Raw genomic sequence first — 23,273 nt, forward strand, 5'->3', positions numbered from 1 at the left:
TCATATTATTTTATAATTTATATCACTCAACTATATTATGAGCTCTTAAATTAAGATAGCATGTTTACTGCATTATCTTTATTACTTGCAGTATTCCATGCTGTACCAGATGTACTCTCATTGATTATATATCATCTTCTTTGTGAACACCCATCCTGTGTTTTACCCCAGTCTGCCACTTCTATTTGAATTAGTTTACTATAACTTTCTATAAAGAAGTTTAAAATTTTTATGTTTTCAAATCTTTCTCCTCGTTATGGATTTTGGAATTTAATTGCCATATTAAATGGTCTATTCTCATCCAACATTATATAAATTTTCTTCATTGAACACTTTCTTTACTACACTTTTATTTTATGAATTCAAGTATACACAATTTAAATTTAGTTCAATAGCATTTTATTTGGACTTTCTACATTGCATATTAATGAATTTGGTCTCTTTTTACCTTTGGGTTGTCTTTTTCAGATTTGCCATTATGGTTATGTTTGTTTAATAAATGAATTTGGAAGCTTGTCTTTTTATAATGCAATGTGGTTGGCATAGGAATTATCTCTGCAAAAAAGTAGGTTAGAACTTAAGTCATAAAATCAGAGAATCCTACCCACTCATCCCCACCTTTTTGGTGGTGGATCTTTTAACATTTTTGTTTGTTGGTTGGTTTTTTTCCCAAGTTATTGGTGTATTTAAGCTTTCTGTGTTTTCTTGGCAATTAATTCTAATCATCATCAACATTCAGTATTAACAAAGTATGTACACAGCACATTATCTAACCTGTGATAGCTACTTCTGCCTTCCTAGTTTCATAAATTACATATATTATTATTCCTTTAAGGTTTGTGTTATTATTAATTGAGGGAAAACTTTTTAATATCTCTGTCACATAACTGAAAAAATGTTTTCAGATTTATCTTACATTAACTCTTCGAGAGAAACCTTTAAATATTGGGCATGTTTAAGTACTTCTAACTGTGGATTTCCTTATGCATTAGGATCAGACAAGTTTGTAATGCTGTGTGTGGTAGGTAATTATATAATCATCTGATGAAACTCTCAGCTTATCTCTGATGCAAAAGATCTGGAGAGTGAAAGTTAGGTATGAGTAAAGTGGATTTGGTAAGGTTTAACCTGTGAATTAGGGGGAATTACCAACCCAATCAGAAGGACTCTTACCCACAGGCCACTCCCTCATGTAAGTCCACCCTTGTAAACACACAATATGTAAACATACAATATGAAAGAATTCATAGGCAGCTGACTTGGAAGAATAAACAACAACAGAAGACCAAGAGACTGGACTACATTTACCTTGTCATCTTGGTTTGACTTTATATTTACATTTTCACTATAAATAGAAAACACCACATAATAGTAGTGGTTGAAAGAGAAAACTCTGTCAAGTAAATGAAATCCAGAAAACAGAATATAAAGCTATTATAATAAGCAAAAATAAAAGCAAGAAAATAAAAAAGGAATATTTTTTAAAGTACTGGTTGTGTGTATGTATGCAGGGGTAGAGGTAGCAGGGTGATAGTAAATTTATAGTCACTGGATTACACCTTGAAAGACATGAAAATTTCCTTTATGAAATTTTTTGTCTATACCTATTATAGCATCCTTAGTGTTTTAATGATGTAATAACAATTCTGTATTATAAAACTTTTTTTTGTTATTTTAATGTTTCATAATTGTCCCCAGTTGACAAAACCTGTATTAGAGTAAAAGGCATGGTGAAAAGTATATAGTTTGTAATTATACTCTCAGTGAATTGTCATGGAGTGAACTTAGGCCATGTAACCATCAATCAGGCCAAGAAGAAGAATCTTAGCAGTGCTCTTAAAGCTACCTTTGTAACTGATGTGATTCTGCAATCTGTATATGGGGTAAAAATGGGAGCTCATAACCCACTTGAATCAAAGTGTGAAATATGATATATCAAGAACTATGTAATGTTTTGAACAGCCAAAAAAAAAAAAAAAAAAAAAAAAGCTACCTTTGTTTCACCTTCCTATAACTACTTTGTTTATACCCAGAAGTAGTATATATTGGGACTACTAACAACATAAATGAGTTTTCTTGTTGACTTTTATATATTTAGAGTCAGGTCCTGTCAATCTGACTGCGTTTACTTAACATGTTTGGAGCTTCATCTGCTTAATTGGATATAATTGCAATTTGTTTGTTCTCATTATGGTATTTCATTTTCTGGCTATACTATGATTTTTTCCAATCTACTGTTGATGGACATAACAATATGCAAAACTCTCTCCTAACTCCAGTGGATATAACTGAAATAATTATGGACTGAGTTTCTGCCTAATGAATCATCTTTTCTAGTAGGAAAGCAAACATTAATTAGAATTGTAATCAGTATGAAGAAGAAGCAATTTGAAGGGGGAAGAACATATAGAGAAAATAGAAGACTTAGAAAAAGTGACATTTAAATTAATAATGCATACACCAAGATGTAGAGTACAGTGGTTTTCTCTCACTTCCTAATTCCCACTCCTTATCTCACTTCTTTCTTTTTTTAATTTTTAGTTGTAGATGGACACAATATCTTTATTTTATTTATTTATTTTTATATGATGCTGAGGATTGAATCCAGGGCCTCACACATGATAGGCAAACACTCTACTGAGCTACAACCCCAGCTCCCCCACAGCTCACTTCTATTGAACTGATTCCTGTTTATCCTCTTAGATAGTTAGGTATAGACAGACAAGATGCACTTAAATTTAAACATTCATCTATATATTTATACATGAAAATATACATGAAAAATATGTTCTTCTGTTTGCTTCTTTTTCTTGAGTTTTTTTTTTTCATATAATATGGTGGGTGATTATTCATATCAGAATAATATCTCATTATTTGATTGAGTTTAGTGTAAGTAACGTGTTTAAATATTGTTTTTGATAATTGCAGTTTTTTTTGTGTTACGACAAAAATGGTAATATATGTCTAACAGTGATGTACCTAGCAGCTCCTGGCATCTGAACAGGGTGATGAATCAGTATTTCAGCACACCTCTAATTTATTCATGCTCAAGATTAGGAAGCTCTGTCCCAGACTGGCTATTACAGCAGGGGCTATACTTTTGGCTTTATACTAAGTTTAAATCCTAGATTTATCTCTTAATAGCTATGTGACCTAGGCAATTTATTAAATTATCAGAGCCAGATTTTTCATTTATAAATGAGAAATTGTCTTAAGAATTAAATAATCCACATGTAACTCATTAGCAAGTATGTCACATAATTAATACTTGAATAAGATTAGCTGTTATTAAATTTATCATTAACTATTTTGTGGCTGGATGTTTGGATCATTTCCAAAATTATTATGAATATTTTTATAGATATATTATTGAATACTTGTGAACATAGAGCAAGGATTAGTGAGTTAAAGTGCTTGCAAATTTTAAGTGTTGACAAGACTCAAATTACCTTCAAATAGTTACGCTGATATTTTTATTCCTATTGTAGGTGGTTTGATAAAATGACATAAAGTGTACTCTCCTATCAAAATTTATTTATTTAATTTTGATGAAGGTCTTTTTTGATGATTTTTAGAATCAGTCATTACCAACCTCCCCAAATCCTTTTAGAAATTGATTGTACTTGCATTATAGATATCCATTTACTTAGGATAGTGTGGAAAATTATATTTTTAGTATTTTGGTTATCTCCCAAAAGGAATATGATATGTATTTTTACTTCTGTCATGTGGTTATATCATTTAGGAAGGTTTTATAGTTTTCTGTCATAATGGTCTTATAGTTTTTCAATTTATTTTTCAATGTACAATATCTAGATATAGGTCTTACTAGTTCTTCTTTCTTTGTAATTTATTTCTAGATATATTCCAGAAGTACTTTTCTAGTTTTTGCCTTTATGAATTGGGTCATTTGCTCCTACTTTTCCTATAAAGTTACTGAAAGTATAGGTAATAGGAAGATTAATTTTATATACAATATCTAGTTGTTTTATTCATATCTCTTGATTTCATCCAAATTTCCCAGTAATTATTTATTTGCATTAAATTTACTTATTATATCATTTCTGGTTTTATTATGTTGACCAGAAGTTTTAGAACATATTCCCAATATTAAAATAATGGTAATTGAATCTTTGTCTAGTTTTTTAATTTTAATGAGAATGTCTCTATTGTTTTATTATTTTTAAGTATTTTTTTAAATTATAGGTGGACACAATGTCTTTATTGTTTTACTTTATGTGGTGCTGAGAATTGAATCCAGTGCCTCATTCATGCTAGACGAGCATTCTACCCCAGCCCTCTGTTGTTTTATTATTAAGTATAAGGGATAGATAGTATAGGTTTCTTCTAGATTACCTTTATAACTTTAAAAACATTTTGTCAAATTTGTGGTGTGGGGTTTTCTTTCAAATCAATTGGTATTATATTCTACAGTTTTTAATACATCTACCCAACATCTATCTATCTCTTTTTTTCTCTCTCTCTCTTTCTCTCTCTCTCTCTCTCTCTCTCTCTCACACACACACACACACACACACACAGCACATGTAATGCATCTTTTGAAATGCTGAGCAGTTTTTTCTGGCAGCTTGTAAGGTAAATTATCTTAATTTTGATCTATTTTTTAAAAATCATTGTAAAAATTATTTATTACTACATATTTTTGTACTCTGTGCAGTTTCTTTACCAGAAATAGATAAGACTTGATGACTGTGTATATAGAAAAAATTGATGTATACTTAAAAAAAAATATTCATCAATTTTGATATCTGAATTATAGTAGCATATAGTCATTGCAGAGGATTCCTTCCTTCTTCCCTTTCTTCCTTCCCTTCTTTTTTCAGGCTCTAGGTGAGTTTAGGTATCATAGACATCATCTGGTCTTTGAAGGTCTGACATAATAGTGCAGCTCTAAAGCAGTGTGGGCCTGATTGTCTTAGTGTATGGTACTTTTAAAGTTCTTCTGCAGTTTTGTTCCATCTCTTCAATTTTGTACTAAAAGCAATTCAATCTATTTATTTTGGTTTATTTTCTCTTTTTCTAAATTTTGAAATAAATTTTATTTCATTCAACTTGGAATTTTTTCATTATAAATTCTACAGGTTTTGACACCTTATATTCATAATGTAAATATAAATTTTATTCCAAAATTCTTTTGGTCAAAAAGAATTTAAAATACTTTTTTTAAGTTCTAAGTGTTTATATTTATTATTAATTATTTTTATTTCATTATATTCAGAGAAAATAACTTACATGATTTCAATCTTTAGGAATTTTAAGTAAGAATTAGATTTTCTTTTCATGTCTTGGTACACTGTTAATTTTTAAAAAATGCTACTCACATAATATATGTATACTCCCTTAATTATTTTACAGATAAAAATATTGAGACTTAAAGGAATATGCTCTTTGTTTTATTTTGCAGTTAATTAATAACTGGTGTACCTGGCTTTCTGAAACTTAATCTAGTCAATTTATTAGATCTTCTATCAGAATGAGCTGTGTTTGTATAATGGTTTCTAATGTTTGAGTATAGTTACATCGAAATAAATTCTGTAAGAAGTACATTTAGAATATGATTTTATATTATGATTTAGAAAAATAGAAAATAGTAGATAGAAAGTTGGATCTTTAGAATTAAAAGTGGCTTCACTGAGTTTTATTGAATGGGTCATGTGTAGATATATGGGGAATGAATAAGAAGGGACATCATATGCCTAGGGCACCTGAGAAACAAAGACAGTTATGCATTTGCCTGGCGAGTTGGGGTTAGGGAACCTGACCTAGGTGGAAGGAGGTCTATGTTGTGGAGTAATGAAAAATAAGATTCAACAGGTAACACTGCATCTTATTAAAACCTGGTGTAAAGTTTAAAAAAAGGAAATGCAAAGCTGTTCTATTACTTAATGATCAGTATCATATTTCATGTTGTAAGTGTATCATCAGCAGTCTCTGCAGTAATTATCTTTAAATAATTATAATCATAGGTAGCCAGAAAATATGACAAATATGATTTTAGAACAGAATAATAAGGAAGTAGGTAAAGGTAATTTAGCATAATGTTAACTTTATTCATAATACAGATTGTATTGAGCCCTACAAAATGTAACAACATGGAATATCAGTTCAGAAGTTAAATAGATTCAAGTTTATTTTAAAAGCTCTAAAATTTCTTAAGAAGGAAATTTATAAAAAAAAAAAAGTTGAGAAATGTCTTTATGCTTGCAAAAGAGTGTGTGTGTTTGAAAATGTCTCACATCTCTACTGGTTTAGAAACTGTAAGTTGAAAAGTTCTGTGACCAAATTTAGGATTCATTTGTGAAAATTTATAGAATCTTATATTGAACAAAATCAAGAGGTAAACATAAATTACAAGAGGTTATATATTTTATTTCACTAATAAAATCTGCTATAAAAATCATACTTCTATTTTGAAAGGGGAATATAGGTAGGGTTATGTTATAACTCCTCACATGTAAATCAATATTATTTTAGGAGACTCAATACAAACCCAATTCTGACCAAACATATGAATGACATCTGAAACATTTATTCTTCTAAAAGTCTTCTACTAGTTTTTAACAGTCATTGTCTCAGAGCCATAATAACAATAATGAATGGTTACTGAAATTTATGTTTTACATTTTTTCCTCAAATTCAGTATACTTTATTAATTGAACATGTGCTCTTTTACCCCTCTCCATGGAAAAATATATTTTCAAGTTCAAAGCAAGCTTATGTGTGCTAATTAGTCATACAATGAAGATCCTTTGATTATCTACATGTTTTTTAATCACAAGAATTAAGACTTTGGAATGACACGTATATCTTGGGAAGAAAGTCACATTTTCCCTCTTCGAAAAATACTTATTTCATTCTATTTATAATACTTTGCTGTATAGAAAGGACTTGTTAGCCTTCCCCTTAGTGAAGTGTGGTATAACTAGGCTATTTTATGTATGTTACTTTTTCTTCTTTCAATAAAGTACAGCCACATAGATAATAACCTCTGGATGGCCAAGAATTAGTTAAGAAAGGCATGTATGTAAAAGCAAAAACTTTGTAATAAAATGGAGTTTTCGTAATGTGTGTTGCATGTAGAACAAAATACTTTATGGTTAATAGAATAAATTTAGATATTATCCTAATATAAATGAATTTTATGAAAGTTCTCTTTAATCACATGGGCTTCAGCTGTATTTGGTGTATAAATCTATAAATAGATTTATAGATTTATACACCAAATAGATTTATAGAGTCAAATATTTTCCAGATTTTGCTCATATGTGGAAACATGTAATTATGATGAAAAATAATAAATATCAGTGAATTTTAATGAATATTTGATCTTTATAATTACATATAAATTCTGAAGTATTTGTGTCTATAAAGAAAAACCAAGCATCAAGGTAATAAAAGTATTCACAGTATAGAATCATTATTACTATGCTAATAAAATTCAATAGCTATTGTTGCAACAAGGAAATCACTTTGTGGTAACAAATGAATGCTAATGATTTGATATTTTATTCTTTATTTGTGGATTATTCAGCTAAAATGTGGTTGTAGTAGAATTACTATGCACTTGAGAGCCAGCCATTTTCTTTCAGATATGGGTGTTTTGGGGAGCTATATATCATAGAATTTGGATATGCAGACTGATGCTAGAAAGGTAAAACAGAATAAGAAAACTTAGCATGTCCACCTTACGATGCCTGTAATATACTTTGACCAGCTCTTATACAGTTTACAACATCAGTCACATCATAAGCTTAATTTTTTTTTTATTACTTCTGTGTGTAGATATAGCAAGAATACATATGGCCTATGTGGCCAGTCATTCACAAAACTTTGGAAGTATGTAATGTGGGACAGTGTTCTTTGATAAATTGTCTTATTTGTAACACATTAAAGGGAAAAAGGCTTTTGCAATAAAAATTTAAAAGGTAATATTGAAGGAATTTAACTATCATGATTGACCAAAAAGATAATTTTGTTGCATTTTCTAGGCAATTAAGTTGGAGTATTCAAGGTTGGTTAAGTTGGCCCAAGAAGACACCCCACCAGAAACAGATTATCGCCTGCATCATGTAGTGGTCTACTTCATCCAGAACCAGGCGCCAAAGAAGATCATTGAGAAAACATTGTTGGAACAATTTGGAGACAGAAATTTGAGTTTTGATGAAAGGTAATATGAAAATAAAATATCTTATTCATGTGCTAAAATTATCGTTGTTTTGTTGTAGACCCCTAGTGCAATTTTTATATGTTTATTTTATGCACATGTGAACTCATTTTAATAAATCTACCACAAGATTTGATCTCAGCTAATTTGGATGGTTGCTTTATAATTTCTCTAAAAGTCTATAATCATGGCCCTTTAAAGTTTGAACTGAAAATAATTTAGGTAATTTTAATATATTTTAATTGTGAATCAAGAAATCACAATCCTTATGGGATTCAGTATTTTAGGGGAAAAAAACATGATTTCTTAACTTTTACACCATGGGCATGTTAGGTTAGATAATTTTGTTGTCCGGGCTGTCCTGTGATTTCTAAGATATCTGGCAATATCCCTGACTTCTACCTGCTAGATGCCAGTAGTACGCCTAGGTTGCAACAACATTAAATAATCTTAAAATATTCCCAATTAACCACTGGGGAGCAAAATCATTCTTCTGTGAGAATCACTCCTCTGTGAGAATCACTGGGGAAAGTTTTAGTTTTGCATATAATACAGTAATTAAAGCATTCACTAACATATGAAAAGGGCTTTGAATGGTTAACTTAATTTGATTCACCCAAAACTATGTTCTCATAGAAATGTCTATAAAATTGCTAATGTTGAAAATTAAAATTTTATGTAATTAGAATGAATGCTATTACAGCAAATTTAAACCCAAATAAAGGTCTAAGGTATTAAAAGTTACTTTATGGAAACATTTATGCTCTTTTAATGTAATTACAATTTAATTCTGAAATAGATGATTGTCCTTTTATGAATATCTTGGAAATACTGAATTTCAAAAGTGTATCAGAGGATGATATGAGGAGAAACAAAGCACCTAGGATCAATTGTTGCCTTATATTTTGTCTGCTGTGAAATTTAGAATTAAGTGAAAAAAATAAGTAAATGGTTTTAAACATATCTAGTAGACAATTGAGTGTTCAATGAATGTTAGCTATTGCGATTTATATTAGTAGCAGTATGTGAATCACTTAAAATTGTTATATTCAACTGTAAAGAACTTAATGATTCTGACCCTTGTTATCTAAACTGTCAATGTCCTATGTTACAATGTGCTGTTGACTTTGGGGAAGGAGTTTATGGGGTAATCACATTAACTTTACAATCTTTTGCAATTATCTCTCTTTGGGAACCCCAAGTAGTCAGTATGTTTGGACAACTTGATCTTTCTTGTGCTTGAAAGATGAGAATTAGGTGCATCTTATGTACTAAATATATTTTGTGGGGATTTCTTTAGTATTGATTCTGATCAGAAAGTCTATTGAAATGTTTTTATTCTCACCTGAAATAATAGGTTCATTTTTAAAAGAATACTGCCATTTGGGGGAAAAAAGAAGGTACAATGTCTCTTCAGCTTAAAGATAAACATTATGAAAACCAAGTTTCATTTTCCCCCAGGCAAACTGCATTAATTAAATATTATTTAAAAGCCATATGTAAATATAACACAGTAACTTTGAATTAAAATTATTGATGCTTTCTACTTTGTAGTGATCCAACATTGATTCAAAAGCCACACTTTTCACTTTAAAGGTTATTTCCTCAAGTGACAATGGATTTCATTTTTATACATGTTTGGTACTTCTGTGTCATTTAGCACATTTTTTTTTTTTTAGTTTTATGGATTTTGTTTTTGATTTAGCAATATATTTCTTTTATTTGAAGGTGTCACAACATAATGAAAGTTGCTCAAGCCAAACTAGAAATGATAAAACCTGAAGAAGTAAACTTGGAGGAATATGAGGTAATGTGGTATTTTGAAAGGTTGATTTAGATTTAGTAGGTGTTATGTATTTTACTGATATTCTTTTCATTTCAACATGTAAGTTCAACTTTATTATGAATGATAAAATTTAAATGTCTGAGTCAATGCCAAAGTTATTAGTACTTCTAGAAATAATTGTAGAGTAACTTTGATATAATGACATGTAGATCCAAAAGTTTAAAAACAAAAGGGAAGTTTTTCGTTTTATGCCCAGTTCTCTCGGATTTTAATACTAATTCTCAGTTACTTTTAAGATGAGCTTTTCTAGTTTAAAAAGAAGTGGCAAATTGCATTGTTAGTTTTGCAATAAAATATTACCTATTAATATCTTTTGACCCATTTGCATATGTAAAATGATTTAATCCAGACAGGAACACCATGAGGGAGATTGTATTCTTATTATTGTTTTACATATGAGAAAATAAGGCATAGAATGGTGAAGTAGCCTGCCTCATATTTTCATAGCTACAAGTTCACAACTTGTGTAACAGAAATTGTATTCTTGACTGCTATACTACCCTGACAGACTGACAGTGTGCTGTATTTTTTTCTTTTAGTTCACTTTGTCACATATTTTGGGAAAGGTTAAAGTTTAAGTTTCATTTTAGTCATGTGCCATATGTATTTGTCATTGTGAGACAGTGCTGTGTGTGAGAGTGTACACATACACTCCCTTCTGTGATTGATTATGGAATTTGTGTACAAAATCCTCTCTATATTAACTTTGGCTTTAAAAATTATGTTTTTGGTCTGATGATACAGCTTTGTGATAGAGAACACTTGCTTTAGCATGTGCAAGGTCATGGACTCAATCCCCAGTGCTGCCAAAAAAAAAAAAAAACAACCGATATACCAATATATAAGATATTTTTATTGTAATTGACCAATTCAGGGACTTGATATTTCTTCAACCTTTTAAATTTAACTGTCTGCTGACTTTTTATTTATAAGTCTAGTGATTTTAAATTGCTTTCCTATGTGCCTTTGATTAATATTTGGATCCAGAAAAACACTATTTTTGATGAAAACCCCTAGCTAACTTTGAATGTATAGTAACTACTTTAATTCACTTGCACTTGCTTAGTTAAATTCACTAAAAGTAAAAATAAACCCAAAACTATAACAAATACTTAACAATTGTGAACACTGAATGCTTATATTTTGTGATAAGAAAAAATACAGAAAGGCAACAAAACCAAGCAAAAAGTAAAACATTGAAAAAGAAGAAACAGTCATTATTTGCATATTTTTGTACTCAGAAATTAGAACAAAATCCACAGAAATTTATTACCATGAAACAACTTTGCAACACAAATCTACTTTACATGTTAATTTTATATTCATATACCTGTAGCAAATAATCAGAAAATGAAATTAAGATAACCATTTACAATGGCATCAAGATCATAAAGTTCACTGAAATGTTTTTATTCTTACCTGAAATGAATACTTCGAAATAAATTTAAGAAAATATGTACATGACATCTGCAGAGAAAAATTACAAAACTTTTGTGGAAACTTAGAGACCTAAATAAATAAATGGAAGCACATAAGATATTTGGAAAACTGATATTGTAAAAATGTCAGTTTTTCGCAATGGTTTATAGATTCAGTGTAGTTCCTATGAAAATTCCAGCAAGTTGTTTTATGGAGCTTAATAATCTAATGGGAAAATTTTGTGGTAAGACAGAAATCCTATTCTGAGACTTTATTGAGGAAAAGTGTGGAAAGGCTTATTTAGAAATCAGAACATGCTGTCTTAACAACTGTTATAACTATAATATTAGCATAAAAATAGGTAAATTAGAAAAATAGGGCAGACTCCAGGATTGAAAAACAAATTCACCCATAAGTGGACACATGTATAAGAGATGGCAAGCAAATCAATGACTGGGAAAAAACTAAAATTGAATTTCTTAATTTTATATAAGAAATCCATTTCACTTATACAATTCTTTTGTATAAAGCTGTGTAGATGTTAACATGGACAGAAGTTCAAAGATGTTTATTTACGCATACAGGAATCACATGGAGAATTTTATCAGGATATGCAATCTGGAACCATAGATATTCAAAACATTTCCTCATGACCATGAGGAGCAAGTCAGATCATGATTTAGCTAATAGTGGCTCTAAATCTATTCCCGTTAAGTTTGGTAATCTCTCTATCCTTGTCCCTAAGGAATTCATGTTCATCTGATTTGATTTTTTAATTATGATGTTTTCTACAGTTTGCATCCCAGGTTGCTTCAACAGATTAGATTCCGAGAGTTTATTCTCAACCTTCCATATTCTCACTGCAGAACCATACACAGCTATTTAAAGGATGTTGTTTTGAATTCTGCTCACCTGTCATTCTCATCTCTTTTTTTTTCTAAGTTGAGGAGTCATAAATCTTGACCTATAGACCAAATCTAGTTTACTACCCATTTTGCTAAAAAAAAAAAAAAAAAAAGTTTTATCAGAATGCCACTATTTGTTTACTTATGGTCTGTGTCTGCCTTCACACAGCAATCACAGTTGAGTACCTTCAACAGAGACTGCATGGTATAGAAAGCCTCAATCACTTGCTCTTATCCATTTATTCAGAACTACTAAGGTAGTTCTAATGACAACATGGAGTGGCAGTTTGAATACCTTTTCCAGTAAAGTTAACATTATACTTGGAGAACAAATTTTATTTTATTTTATCTAATAGTATAAAAACTATGCCTTGAAAAGTTAAAATTAAGATTAAAATTTATAAATTAAAATAGTTTATTCTAGGAGAACATGATTGGCCAATAGCCTATATACATGTTTCTTATTAACATGTTTATAATGATGTCTCTATAAAACCTTTAATATTTTTATTATCAGAATTATTTTAGGTAAATTCTGTATTGAATTTCAGTTTTCTTGAGTCAATTTTTAGTAAACAGTTGAAGAAAATCATTATTTTGTTGCCTTAAAGATTTATAGGTTGTCAGCTCTGACTCACTTCACACTATTACATGCTCAATAAACTTTTGGAAGGGGGAGCAGGAGGGGAGGCAATGAAATGTGAACTGCAGGTATCCTTTTACCATATCTCATGTGTAGACTACTCAACTACAAATGTATTATCACATTTTTCTTTAAGTTCTTTAAAATTCTATATCAAATAATAGTTTTCAAACTTTGAAATAAACTAAAGTAATAATTTTCCTCCTACCTTCAGTGCAATAGAGAATAATTTTCTGAAATGCTCTAACATCCAAAACTTTTTGAGTGTAACTTTTTTTGGATATTGGAGCATTTCAGATTTGGTATTTTTGGATGAGGGATGCTCAGCTGGTAAAGTCTATACAAATACTCCACAAATTTAATAAACTTGATATCTTAGACACTGCAGGTCCCAAACATTTCTGATAAATGATAATTAATTTTGTCCTATAGTAATATTTTAATAGGATGATTTTATACTAAATAATTTTGAGAAAAAATAAACTGATTATCCAACCTTTGTATTTCTTACCTTCTAACTAGATCTGTTATTTCCTATTCACACTTAATAATTTTTATGTGTTTTATGTTCATTTGTTATTATATACATATTACTGTATGTATTCATTGGAAAGTGAAGTGTGATTTACATCATTTTTCTCCTGAATTCTTTATTTCTCTTAATTCAAACAGAATAGTGTGTTACTTTATGAACAATTTTATTTTAATTTTAAATCTTAGTGTTTATATTTTTAATTCTTTCTTTCACCTACAGGAGTGGCATCAGGATTATAAGAAATTTAGGGAAACAACTATGTATCTTATAATTGGATTAGAAAATTTTCAAAGAGAAAGGTAAGGCAAATGCACAAATAGGAAAAGATTTATCTCAGGAAAGATTTTATTCATAGTGTACTTTGTTTTTTTTCAGGGAACGGGTACCAGGGATTAAACCCAGGGACATTTAACTGCTGAGCCATATCCACAACCCTTTTTTGTATTTTATTTAGAGACAGGGTCTCTTTGAGTTGCTTAGGTCCTTGCTAAATTGCTGAGGCTGGCTTTGAACTCATGATCCTCCTGCCTCGTCCTCCCAAGCCACTGGGAATACAGGCATGAACCACTATGCCTGGTCATAGTGTACATTTTTCATAAACATTTTATTAAGAATAATTTTTATTGCAGAAAAATTGCAAATACAATACTTAGGGCTCTGAAATAACTATAGAATATATTTTCCATTTAAATCAAGTCTCTAAGGCTGGGGATGCGGCTCAAGCGTTTGATCCTCAGCATCTCATAAAAATAAATAAACAAAATAAAGATATTGTGCCCATGTATAACTAAAAAAAATTTAAAAAAAATAAAATAAAGATGTTGTGTTCACCGAAAACTAAAAAAAATAAATAAATATTAAAAAGTTCTCTCTCTCTTTCTCTCTCTAAATCAATCAGTCAATCAATCAATCAATCAAATTTCTGGAGTTGGCATTAGTGTCATTGTTTTTATTAGCTCTGAGATACTGCACTTAAAATTTAGGGTGAAATAGGATTAAATCAAAGCCCAAAAACTTTGTGGGGGACTGAAAGAGCTGGTAGCCCTGCAGAGAAATCTTTCTGTTCCCTAGCATTACCCAGCAGTCACTATGCTTTTTCATATTATGAGTCTGATCTTGACTTAAGTCAGAGATGCTGGTTCCAGTATTTTAATTCTCAGGTACCATAAAAAATATATCTGTAGAAAACTTGTAAGAAATGTGACTGTAAACACATTTTAAATTAATATTCACTTAAATTTAAAATAAAATAATTTCTACTTATATAATATTGTTACTTTAATTATCATTAAGAGGATGAATTTTGACTTTCTGTGCCATTTATTTACTAGATTGCATTTACTTATTTCTACACATACTTTTTTGATTTATATCTTTAATACTAATTTGACTAGAGATTATTTTTTAAGTACTATAGTTTCAATAGAGTGTATTATTGTGGCAAAGGAAAAAGAACATTGAGTTGTTTCTTGTTTTAATAAAGCGTAAGAAGTCTCCACTGATGTAACGATTTATTTATTTATTTATTGAAAAGATGGAAATTTATATCTAGTATAAATTGTGACCAACTGTGTGTCACAATTTAAATTAATTAAAATTATTAAAAATAAAAATTCTGTTTCTCAGTCATACCATCCACATTTCTAATGTTTAGCAGCTAAATTTTGCCAGTAGCTGCTCTGTTGTCCAGCACAATACAACAGTTTGCCATCATGGAGAGTTCTGTTGGGTAGTGCTCTTCTAGAATAGAGTGCTGGCATTTTTACAGTTATCACAGTATTAAGAGTTCACATACAAAAGGAAAAGCAGTGTTTTACATAACATTGTGTCTAAATAGATAAGAATTATTAAGATTCTAGTTACTGTGTTTATAAAATAATTCATTTTGCTCATTGATACAGACATTGATTAATAGCCCCATTTATTTAATGAGTTTAGATTTTGTTTCTTTGATAAGAATATTTACACTCAGGATCTCTGAGTTTTGTCCTTATATAAGAGCAAAACAGTAATATAGTCTTAAAATAGTATAGTGTCTAAGGTCAAAAAAGCATTGCAGTTTTACAGATAAAGAACCAAGACTCTACAAAAATCTTATCAAGGTCATTCAACTAACAAGAGAGAAAATTTAAATATGGACACCCATATATTCTTATATAATTTTGTGAAATATCTATAAAAAGTGTGTTAAGACAGGAAGATTGCTTGAGCCTCGGTATTTAAGACCAACCTGCTCAATGTAGCAAGATCCTGTCTCAAAATAACAAATTAATTAATTATCTCATTCCATAAGAATTAAAAAGGTAAAAATATCATTTTGTAGCCAGTCATATAGCTTCTACCTTAGTTTCTCAAAGTCTGTTGGACTTCTTAAAGTTTGGTAAAAGACATTCAAAGATATAACTTTGAAGAATGTTTAAATTTCATAATTTGCTTGATAGTTCTCAAATATGTACTTGTTCATCAAGTCAATGTTTATTAGATTGGGATTATCAATTAGAAATTTTTAATGATGTCAAATAATATGGTATGTTTTTAGGAGAAATGTTAGCCTTATGACTTTCTTAAATAATGTTACCATAACTAGTGGTATATAAAATATTGCCAAAAGGTTGTGTCAAACCTATTTTTAATGAATTGAAACCCTGCAATTAAATACTTATTGATGAGTCTTTGTCAGTTCTGTGCGTTTTGGAGTAAATGGTTTTAGGAACCAAGTTTACCAGTCTTTTTGTTGTTGTTGTTGATGTTGTTCTGGGGATAGAACCCAGGACTGTTTGGGCATTTTCCCAATGAATAAAATTCCTCATCTTTTTATAATTTTTATTTGAGACTGGGTCTTGCTAAGTCACCCAGGCTGGCCTCAAAATTGCCTCAGCCTCCTGAATTGCTAGAATTACAGGTATATTGTTACATGGTCTTATTTTATAAATAAGAATAAAGTAATTGGACTGCTGAATTTTATTTTGAATTTTTATATATTCATAAGCATTTAAAATTGATAAAATGTTTAAACATTTTGTCCTCTCCGTGAAGAATTGTACCAAGATCATAATTTTAGAACTATTCTCAGAGTGGTGACACAGGTCTGTAAGGCCAGATATTAATATCATTTAGGAGAGACCTTTTAATAGCAAGTGTTATGCGTATCAAAGGAAAGATAAAAGAATGAGTTATTTATTAAACAACCAAACACCACAATTTAATAGTATAAAAATATTGTATATTAGTACTTCCTTTTTTCATTACTAAAACAAAATCTTTAGTTAAGAATATGTTTATTAACATAGTCATCATTTCAAAATAAAATTTCATACTCAAGTTTTCTCAAATTCTTAAGAAAAAAGCATTTTTTAAAAAAATGTTTGAAAATTTATCATGATGGTTTCAGATGTGTAATATGATTTGTCATAAATGTGTGTATTAATTTTCAAATTTTATTCTTAGTACTTGAGTATGAAAATAATTTATTTCATATCTGAACACAGAAAGCAAATAATAAACAGTAACATTGATTGGCAACATAGAATTTAAAAATAAATCTTTTACTGTATTTCCTTGTTTTAGGATGTTATTTTTTTTACACTAATCTGTGAAAAGATAACATTCATGACTGGACAAAAATGATACAAAGGCAATATCTTTCACATTTCAGTTATACAAACATGACTGTTTTTCTTTGAACATGTTAAGACAATAATTATCTTCGATAAAAGCACAATACTCTGTTAAATATATTCCCTTTCTTTTTCAAGCCTAGTTTAAACTTCTTGAATTCTAGGCTTATATATTGTTTACATAACACATAGACTTTGCCTCATCAGCCTTTTGTGTTATTTACAGTATTATTTTTATTTTATCCCAGTAGATTTCCCAGATTTAGAAGAACCTTTCTCTCTTCCATTTCCTCTGTTGCCTTTGGATATTCTTTCTTCTGTCTTCTACATGTTTCTCAACAACTAGAACTGTGTATGTACATATAGAAAATTTGACAAGCAATCACTAGGGGATCTTGAAACAAAAGATCCCAATCCATCCTTCACAAAGAAAACCAATGCTGTGTTGTTAAATAAGTAGATTGTTGGCTTTCATATCAGTCGTAATTTTTAGTCTAAATAGAAGACATCAGAAAAATAAGCTGGGCCCGGTGGCTCACACCTATAATCCCAGTGTTTTAGGAAACAGGAGAATCAAAAGTTCAAAGCCAGGCCTGGAACTTAGCAAGGCCCTAAGCAACTTAGCAAGAACCTGTCTCAAAATAAAAAAAAAATAAAATAAAAAGGTTGGGGATGTGGTTCAGTGGCTGAGTGCTCTTGGTTTCAATTTCCAGTACCAGAAAAAGAGAGAGAAATAAATACCAGAAAGACTTGGTGCTGATTTCATCAGTTATGGCCTTGTCTCTGAGCTTTTATTAATTTCTACATTCTATTTTTTTTTAATTTGAAGACAGATATGTCTTATGGTTTCATGTGTTGCTGTTGCTAAAGAGATTTTCTAGGGCATATAGTGTATGGTTTAAGCATATACTTAAATTGTTTTGTAATTATAATTGACTTTTTTCTTTACAAATATGAAATGCTAGACATCATTACCCTAAGTACATGTATGAAGACATGGATGGTGTGAATATACTTTCTGTACAACCAGAGATATGAAAAATTGTCCTCTATATGTATGATATGATTCTTAATGCATTCTGCTGTCACATATAACAAAGTAGAATAAAAATTTTAATAAAATGAAATGCTAATACTATGTTTGTTTTTAATTTTTAAGTTATATAGATTCCTTGCTGTTCCTTATTTGTGCTTATCAGAATAACAAAGAGCTCTTGTCGAAGGGCCCATACAGAGGACATGATGAAGAATTGATATCACATTATAGAAGAGAATGTTTACTAGTAAGTTGAATGCTTAATGTATGTTTATGATTTTGTCTTTCCTTGGGCAAGTTTTCTTGACTCACATGTAAGTGATTGACTAAATCCTGGCAGGGTAATAACCACAATGATGTCTATACACTGGATCTGTTCCCTTAAGATGACAAAAGTTCATTATCCTTGTTCTGTAATTTCAGGTATTCAGGTGTTAAGCCAGAAATGTTCCTAACATGAGATTACATTGTTTTCATGTGTGTTAGATTTCATCATCACACTAGGAAGGGCTGCTTAGATCTTAAGGAAAAAAAATGTTAGAAAACAAAGTATAGATGTTCTGAGATTTTATAAATGGTGGTATACTTGTTGTATATAATGGCAAAGAATTCACAATGAAATCTTTTTTTTTTTTTTTGCACCTGAATTTAGTAGTTTTTTCTCCTAAATATTTTTAATAAATGCTGAAATATTATTACAAACTTCAAAAGTTACTTTAAAGAATTCTTCTTACACCAGTTTATTTAACTTCTAATGTCTAGAGTACTTTATTCATGCTCCTTAAATCATCTAGCCTTTCTTTAGAAAATGAAAAATTCCATTAAAATTTTATTATTAGATTTCACTGAGTTAACTAATTACTGACATCATACATCATTCTGATCTGTATTGTGAATTCCTAAGTTGTAATTTTTTTCTTTTTCAAAACAGAGAGACAAAGATGTTCAAGGAGTGTATATTTTTTGAACCCACAATAGGTTTATTAAATGGATTAAGTATACTTTAAAAAACTTAAACTAGTCTGCTGTTGAAATGTTTTCTTTCAATAGAATCACACAGCTTAAACTAATTGTAGTGTATAGTTAAAATATTTGAATGGGAATATTAGCAATTTACAGTCTTACTATTTAGCTGATTTTTGCTGCATTTGAGTCCATTTTCAAACTTAAATTGTTGATGATTTTATGTCAGTTGGGGATGGTGTTATTATAATTCATTATTATTATGGCTCTGTGAATCAAACCTAAGACCTCACAACTGTAACTGTGCTAATCCCCAGTCCTGAGAATATTAATTTGACCAGTGTCAAGGGCTTTTAAATATTTCCCTGAGAAAGAACACTTGAATTAAATATATTTTAGCTTAAAAAACATTCAGAGTTTTATGTGAGTACATAGAGACAGGCATTAGATGTATTAGAGCAATTTTAACTTAGAACAATGAATATGGGGGCTATGGAAATGTTTTTATTATAGCTGATTTTAAATAAAAATGCAACCCAAATTTGGTGATTGTTCTTAAAATATTCAAAAAATGATAAAATATTCCTCTTTTCATTTTTAATAGTAAAACAGTTACACTTAGTTGCTTTATATAGGGATTTACATGAAACTGGGTCAGGAGTGTTCATTTCAAGTTTTTTCACATTGTATATTTACTGAGTATCAGGTTCTAAAGGATACAGAAATAAGTAAGGCACATTTTCTTTCCTTAGAGAACTCAATCATCTGGTAACATACATACACAAATAATTTTTATATTCCTCATATGAATTTGCATTTGCAAAAGGAGATATCTGGAATTGTTCAAAAGAATTTTAAGAGATAGATAAACACTGATCTGGATCTCCTTGAATAAATGTAGAGAAGGGAGAATGTCATTCAGGTCAAAGGAGACACCAAGTGAAAAGTCCTGGAATGTAAACAACAGAAAATGAAGATGGATTTATTGTGGCTTAGATATGGAGGAGGGGCAGGTAGAAGTGCCAGGCTGACAGCACTTCTTGGTGGCAGACTGTGAGGAAGCCTACCCATCATGCTTATCAGTTTCAGTCAGTATAAGTTTGATTAAGTTTACCATGATTAGGTTTGTTTTCAAAAAATAATTTTGGCAGTAATTGACAATCCATGGGTATCCCTGTATGTAGAGCAGTTTGTAGAATATGGTGTGTACACAGCAAAAACTTTTTGAAGGAAAAAATAATTATTTTCTATTTTTAAACCAATGAATATAATAGTATGTACTTATTTGACCTTTATATAGGAGATGATGAAGAGTTTTCCAATTAATATGTAGTCTAAATCTCTTAAAATGGCCTTTATAATGATGATTGAAGTAATATAAGCTGAACATATACTTTAAAAAGTTTTTATCTTTACTGCTTTTTACTTTGATTTCTATTGCTATCATATGCACATTTTTTTCCTAAAGAGATTTTTCAGAGCTGGAATAGGTTGTTTTTCTTGACTACTATTTGTTCAATACTGTTTGTGAAATACCTATTGTGTTGTTTCAGTATTAACATTTACAAGTATTTTATTAAAAAGGAAATAAAGCTCTTGTTCTTTTTTTCATTGCATTAAGAAATTAAATGAGCAAGCTGCAGAACTGTTCGAATCTGGAGAGGATCGAGAAGTAAACAATGGTTTGATTATCATGAATGAATTTATTGTTCCATTTTTGCCCCTGCTCCTGGTGGATGAAATGGAAGAGAAAGATATACTTGCTGTGGAAGATATGAGGAATCGATGGTGTTCGTACCTTGGACAAGAAATGGAATGTAAGTTTACACAATACTGATGAGTACCTGAGTTGCTAGGATTAAAAGAATTTAAAATAAGATATTTATTCTTGCTATTTTACATTCTTTAATATTCTTATATTCCCATCATTACTGGTTTTTCCCTGTTTACCAATTAAGCTGTGCACATTGCTGTTCCCATTTATATTTTATCTCTTCCACAAAATGGCAACTAATTTTACATATTTCAAAATGAAACAGCAGCTGGCCTCTGCTACATAATCATAACTGCTGATATTCTTTTGATAATTTTTCTCAGTGTTTTGATACATCTGATTGTTTGTGTTGCAGCAAACCTCCAAGAAAAGCTCACCGATTTTCTGCCAAAACTGCTTGACTGTTCTACGGAGATTAAAGGTTTCCATGAGCCACCAAAGTTACCTTCCTATTCCACACATGAACTCTGTGAGCGCTTTGCCCGAATCATGTTGTCCCTCAGTCGAACTCCTGCTGATGGAAGATAAACTGCACACACACTTTCCCTAAACACACTGTATAAACTTTTTTTAGTTCTTAACCCTTGCCTTCCTGTCACAGGGTTTGCTTGTTGCTGCTATAGTTTTTAACTTTTTTAATTTTAATAACTGCAAAAGACAAAATGACTATACAGACTTTAGCCAGACTGAAAATAATAAAGCTGAGAATCGCATGGCACTCAGACTTTGTTTTAACCAGAACTGATGTATAATTATAAATCTGATTTTATTTTGGCAAAACTATGCTTTTGCCACCTTTCTGTTACAGTGTTACTTTGCTCTTTTCTTTGTCAGCAGCTTTCCATTCAGTCTGGATTCTTCCATGACGACAGCCATTTTAAGTGTTCAGCACTTGTGTACGATACATAATATTTGGTAGCTTGTAAATGAAATTAAAGAATAAAGTTTTATTTATGGCTACCTATGTGTTTGTAAGCAGGTATATTGTATATTAGTTCATTGTTTTAGCTATAATATATAAATGAATTTTGTCTGGGAATTAAGATTGGGTGACGTAGGTTAGTACAGTCTTTTTATTTTGCTATAATGGTATCATACTGGAAAATTACTAGGTATTTGACACTTACAATATTTCTATGTTTTTTACTAAGTTGTTGAACTTAGGATGGCACCTAAACTTGTTATGAATTCAGTCAGGTTTTCACTAAAGTGAGCAGCAGATTTTTAAGTCTATGTACACTGAAACTTAATCTTTCTTAGATTAGCCTTTTGTTTTTTATATATTTACAAATAATATAGCAAAGTAATTATTTCAAGAGAAACCTGAAAGAGTACTTGAATAAGGGCTATTTGTGAAACCTAAAAAAGAAATATGTGTACACACACACACAAACACACACATACTCACATGTATATTCTACATAATGGAGTACAATGTTTTGCATTATATAATCATTCTATTTTTGTAAATTGTATATCACTTTAATTGAAAATGTTCTCTGCTAATCAATGCTGTGAAATGAAGTTGATATTGTTTAATTAGAAGTCACGAGTATCTAAACTGCTTTTATTTACTTAATTTTCAAAAAGGAAAAAGCTGTAGAATATTTTATAGACGAACTGCTGTTTAAGATTAATGAAATAATATTGTCAATGAAAGTCAGATCAATGCTTTAAAGGTAATGATGTTACCAACAACCTATTTTTGAATTTATAAAAATTTATTATGATACTTTGTTAGCATAGTAAAATATATCATTACGCTATGTCTATGTTTGTTATAGCGTCGAAAAAACTAGTACTTTATTTATAAAGTGCCTCTCACAAAAGATCCTGGATAGAAGAGGAAGAAAAAAATAATAATCTATCATGGTACTTTTTATAAAGGTATCATTGTATAGCTAATGTGTAATGACAAGAAGTTGCTTTTATTCCTGTTATAAAGTTAGATTTTGCATATTGTAGCTATCAAAATGTAGAATTTAGGCTCTCTACTGAAGAGAATACTGCATTGGTTTTCAATTCTTTTTAAAAGTATAGAAACTTCATATGTATCATTATAGCTTTTGTAAAGTATCTTCGATATTTTATAACACTCTACCACAATGGTTGAGTTGTTTTTGTTTGTGTATATAATTGACTATCAGACACAGAGGTGTTCCTTCAAAGGCACATTCAGGGAATTATATGGCCCTTGCACTGACGGTAAGTATTGTTACTGTGTTTACTTTGTACTTAAAAAAAGTACTAGAATTTATTTAAAAACAACTTATTTAAAGAAATGACCTTTGCCCACATCTTCTTTTTATATTGACTTTTAATCTAGTCTTAAGATTTATGTTGGTAAATT

The 23,273-nt window shown here is 29.9% G+C and overlaps 1 protein-coding gene across 4 annotated transcripts in view; it reads left to right on the forward strand.

Moving 5' to 3' along the window:
* Usp25 (ubiquitin specific peptidase 25) overlaps nucleotides 1-22,689 on the forward strand; it is an 83,562-nt gene extending 60,873 nt beyond the window's left edge. For all 4 annotated transcript variants that reach the window (XM_015478315.2, XM_048803524.1, XM_048803522.1 and 1 more), the window contains 6 exons: nucleotides 8,010-8,188; nucleotides 9,914-9,992; nucleotides 13,753-13,832; nucleotides 18,310-18,433; nucleotides 20,771-20,966; nucleotides 21,279-22,689. In XM_015478315.2, coding sequence (XP_015333801.2) covers nucleotides 8,010-8,188; nucleotides 9,914-9,992; nucleotides 13,753-13,832; nucleotides 18,310-18,433; nucleotides 20,771-20,966; nucleotides 21,279-21,451 — 831 coding nt within the window. In that variant the 3' untranslated portion in view covers nucleotides 21,452-22,689. The remainder of the gene's footprint in view (nucleotides 1-8,009; nucleotides 8,189-9,913; nucleotides 9,993-13,752; nucleotides 13,833-18,309; nucleotides 18,434-20,770; nucleotides 20,967-21,278) is intronic.
* Nucleotides 22,690-23,273: the final 584 nt, after the last annotated feature.

This window comes from Marmota marmota, unplaced genomic scaffold (genome assembly GCF_001458135.2).
Source record: "Marmota marmota marmota unplaced genomic scaffold, marMar, whole genome shotgun sequence".
In the NCBI taxonomy this organism is placed as follows: Eukaryota; Metazoa; Chordata; class Mammalia; order Rodentia; family Sciuridae; genus Marmota; species Marmota marmota.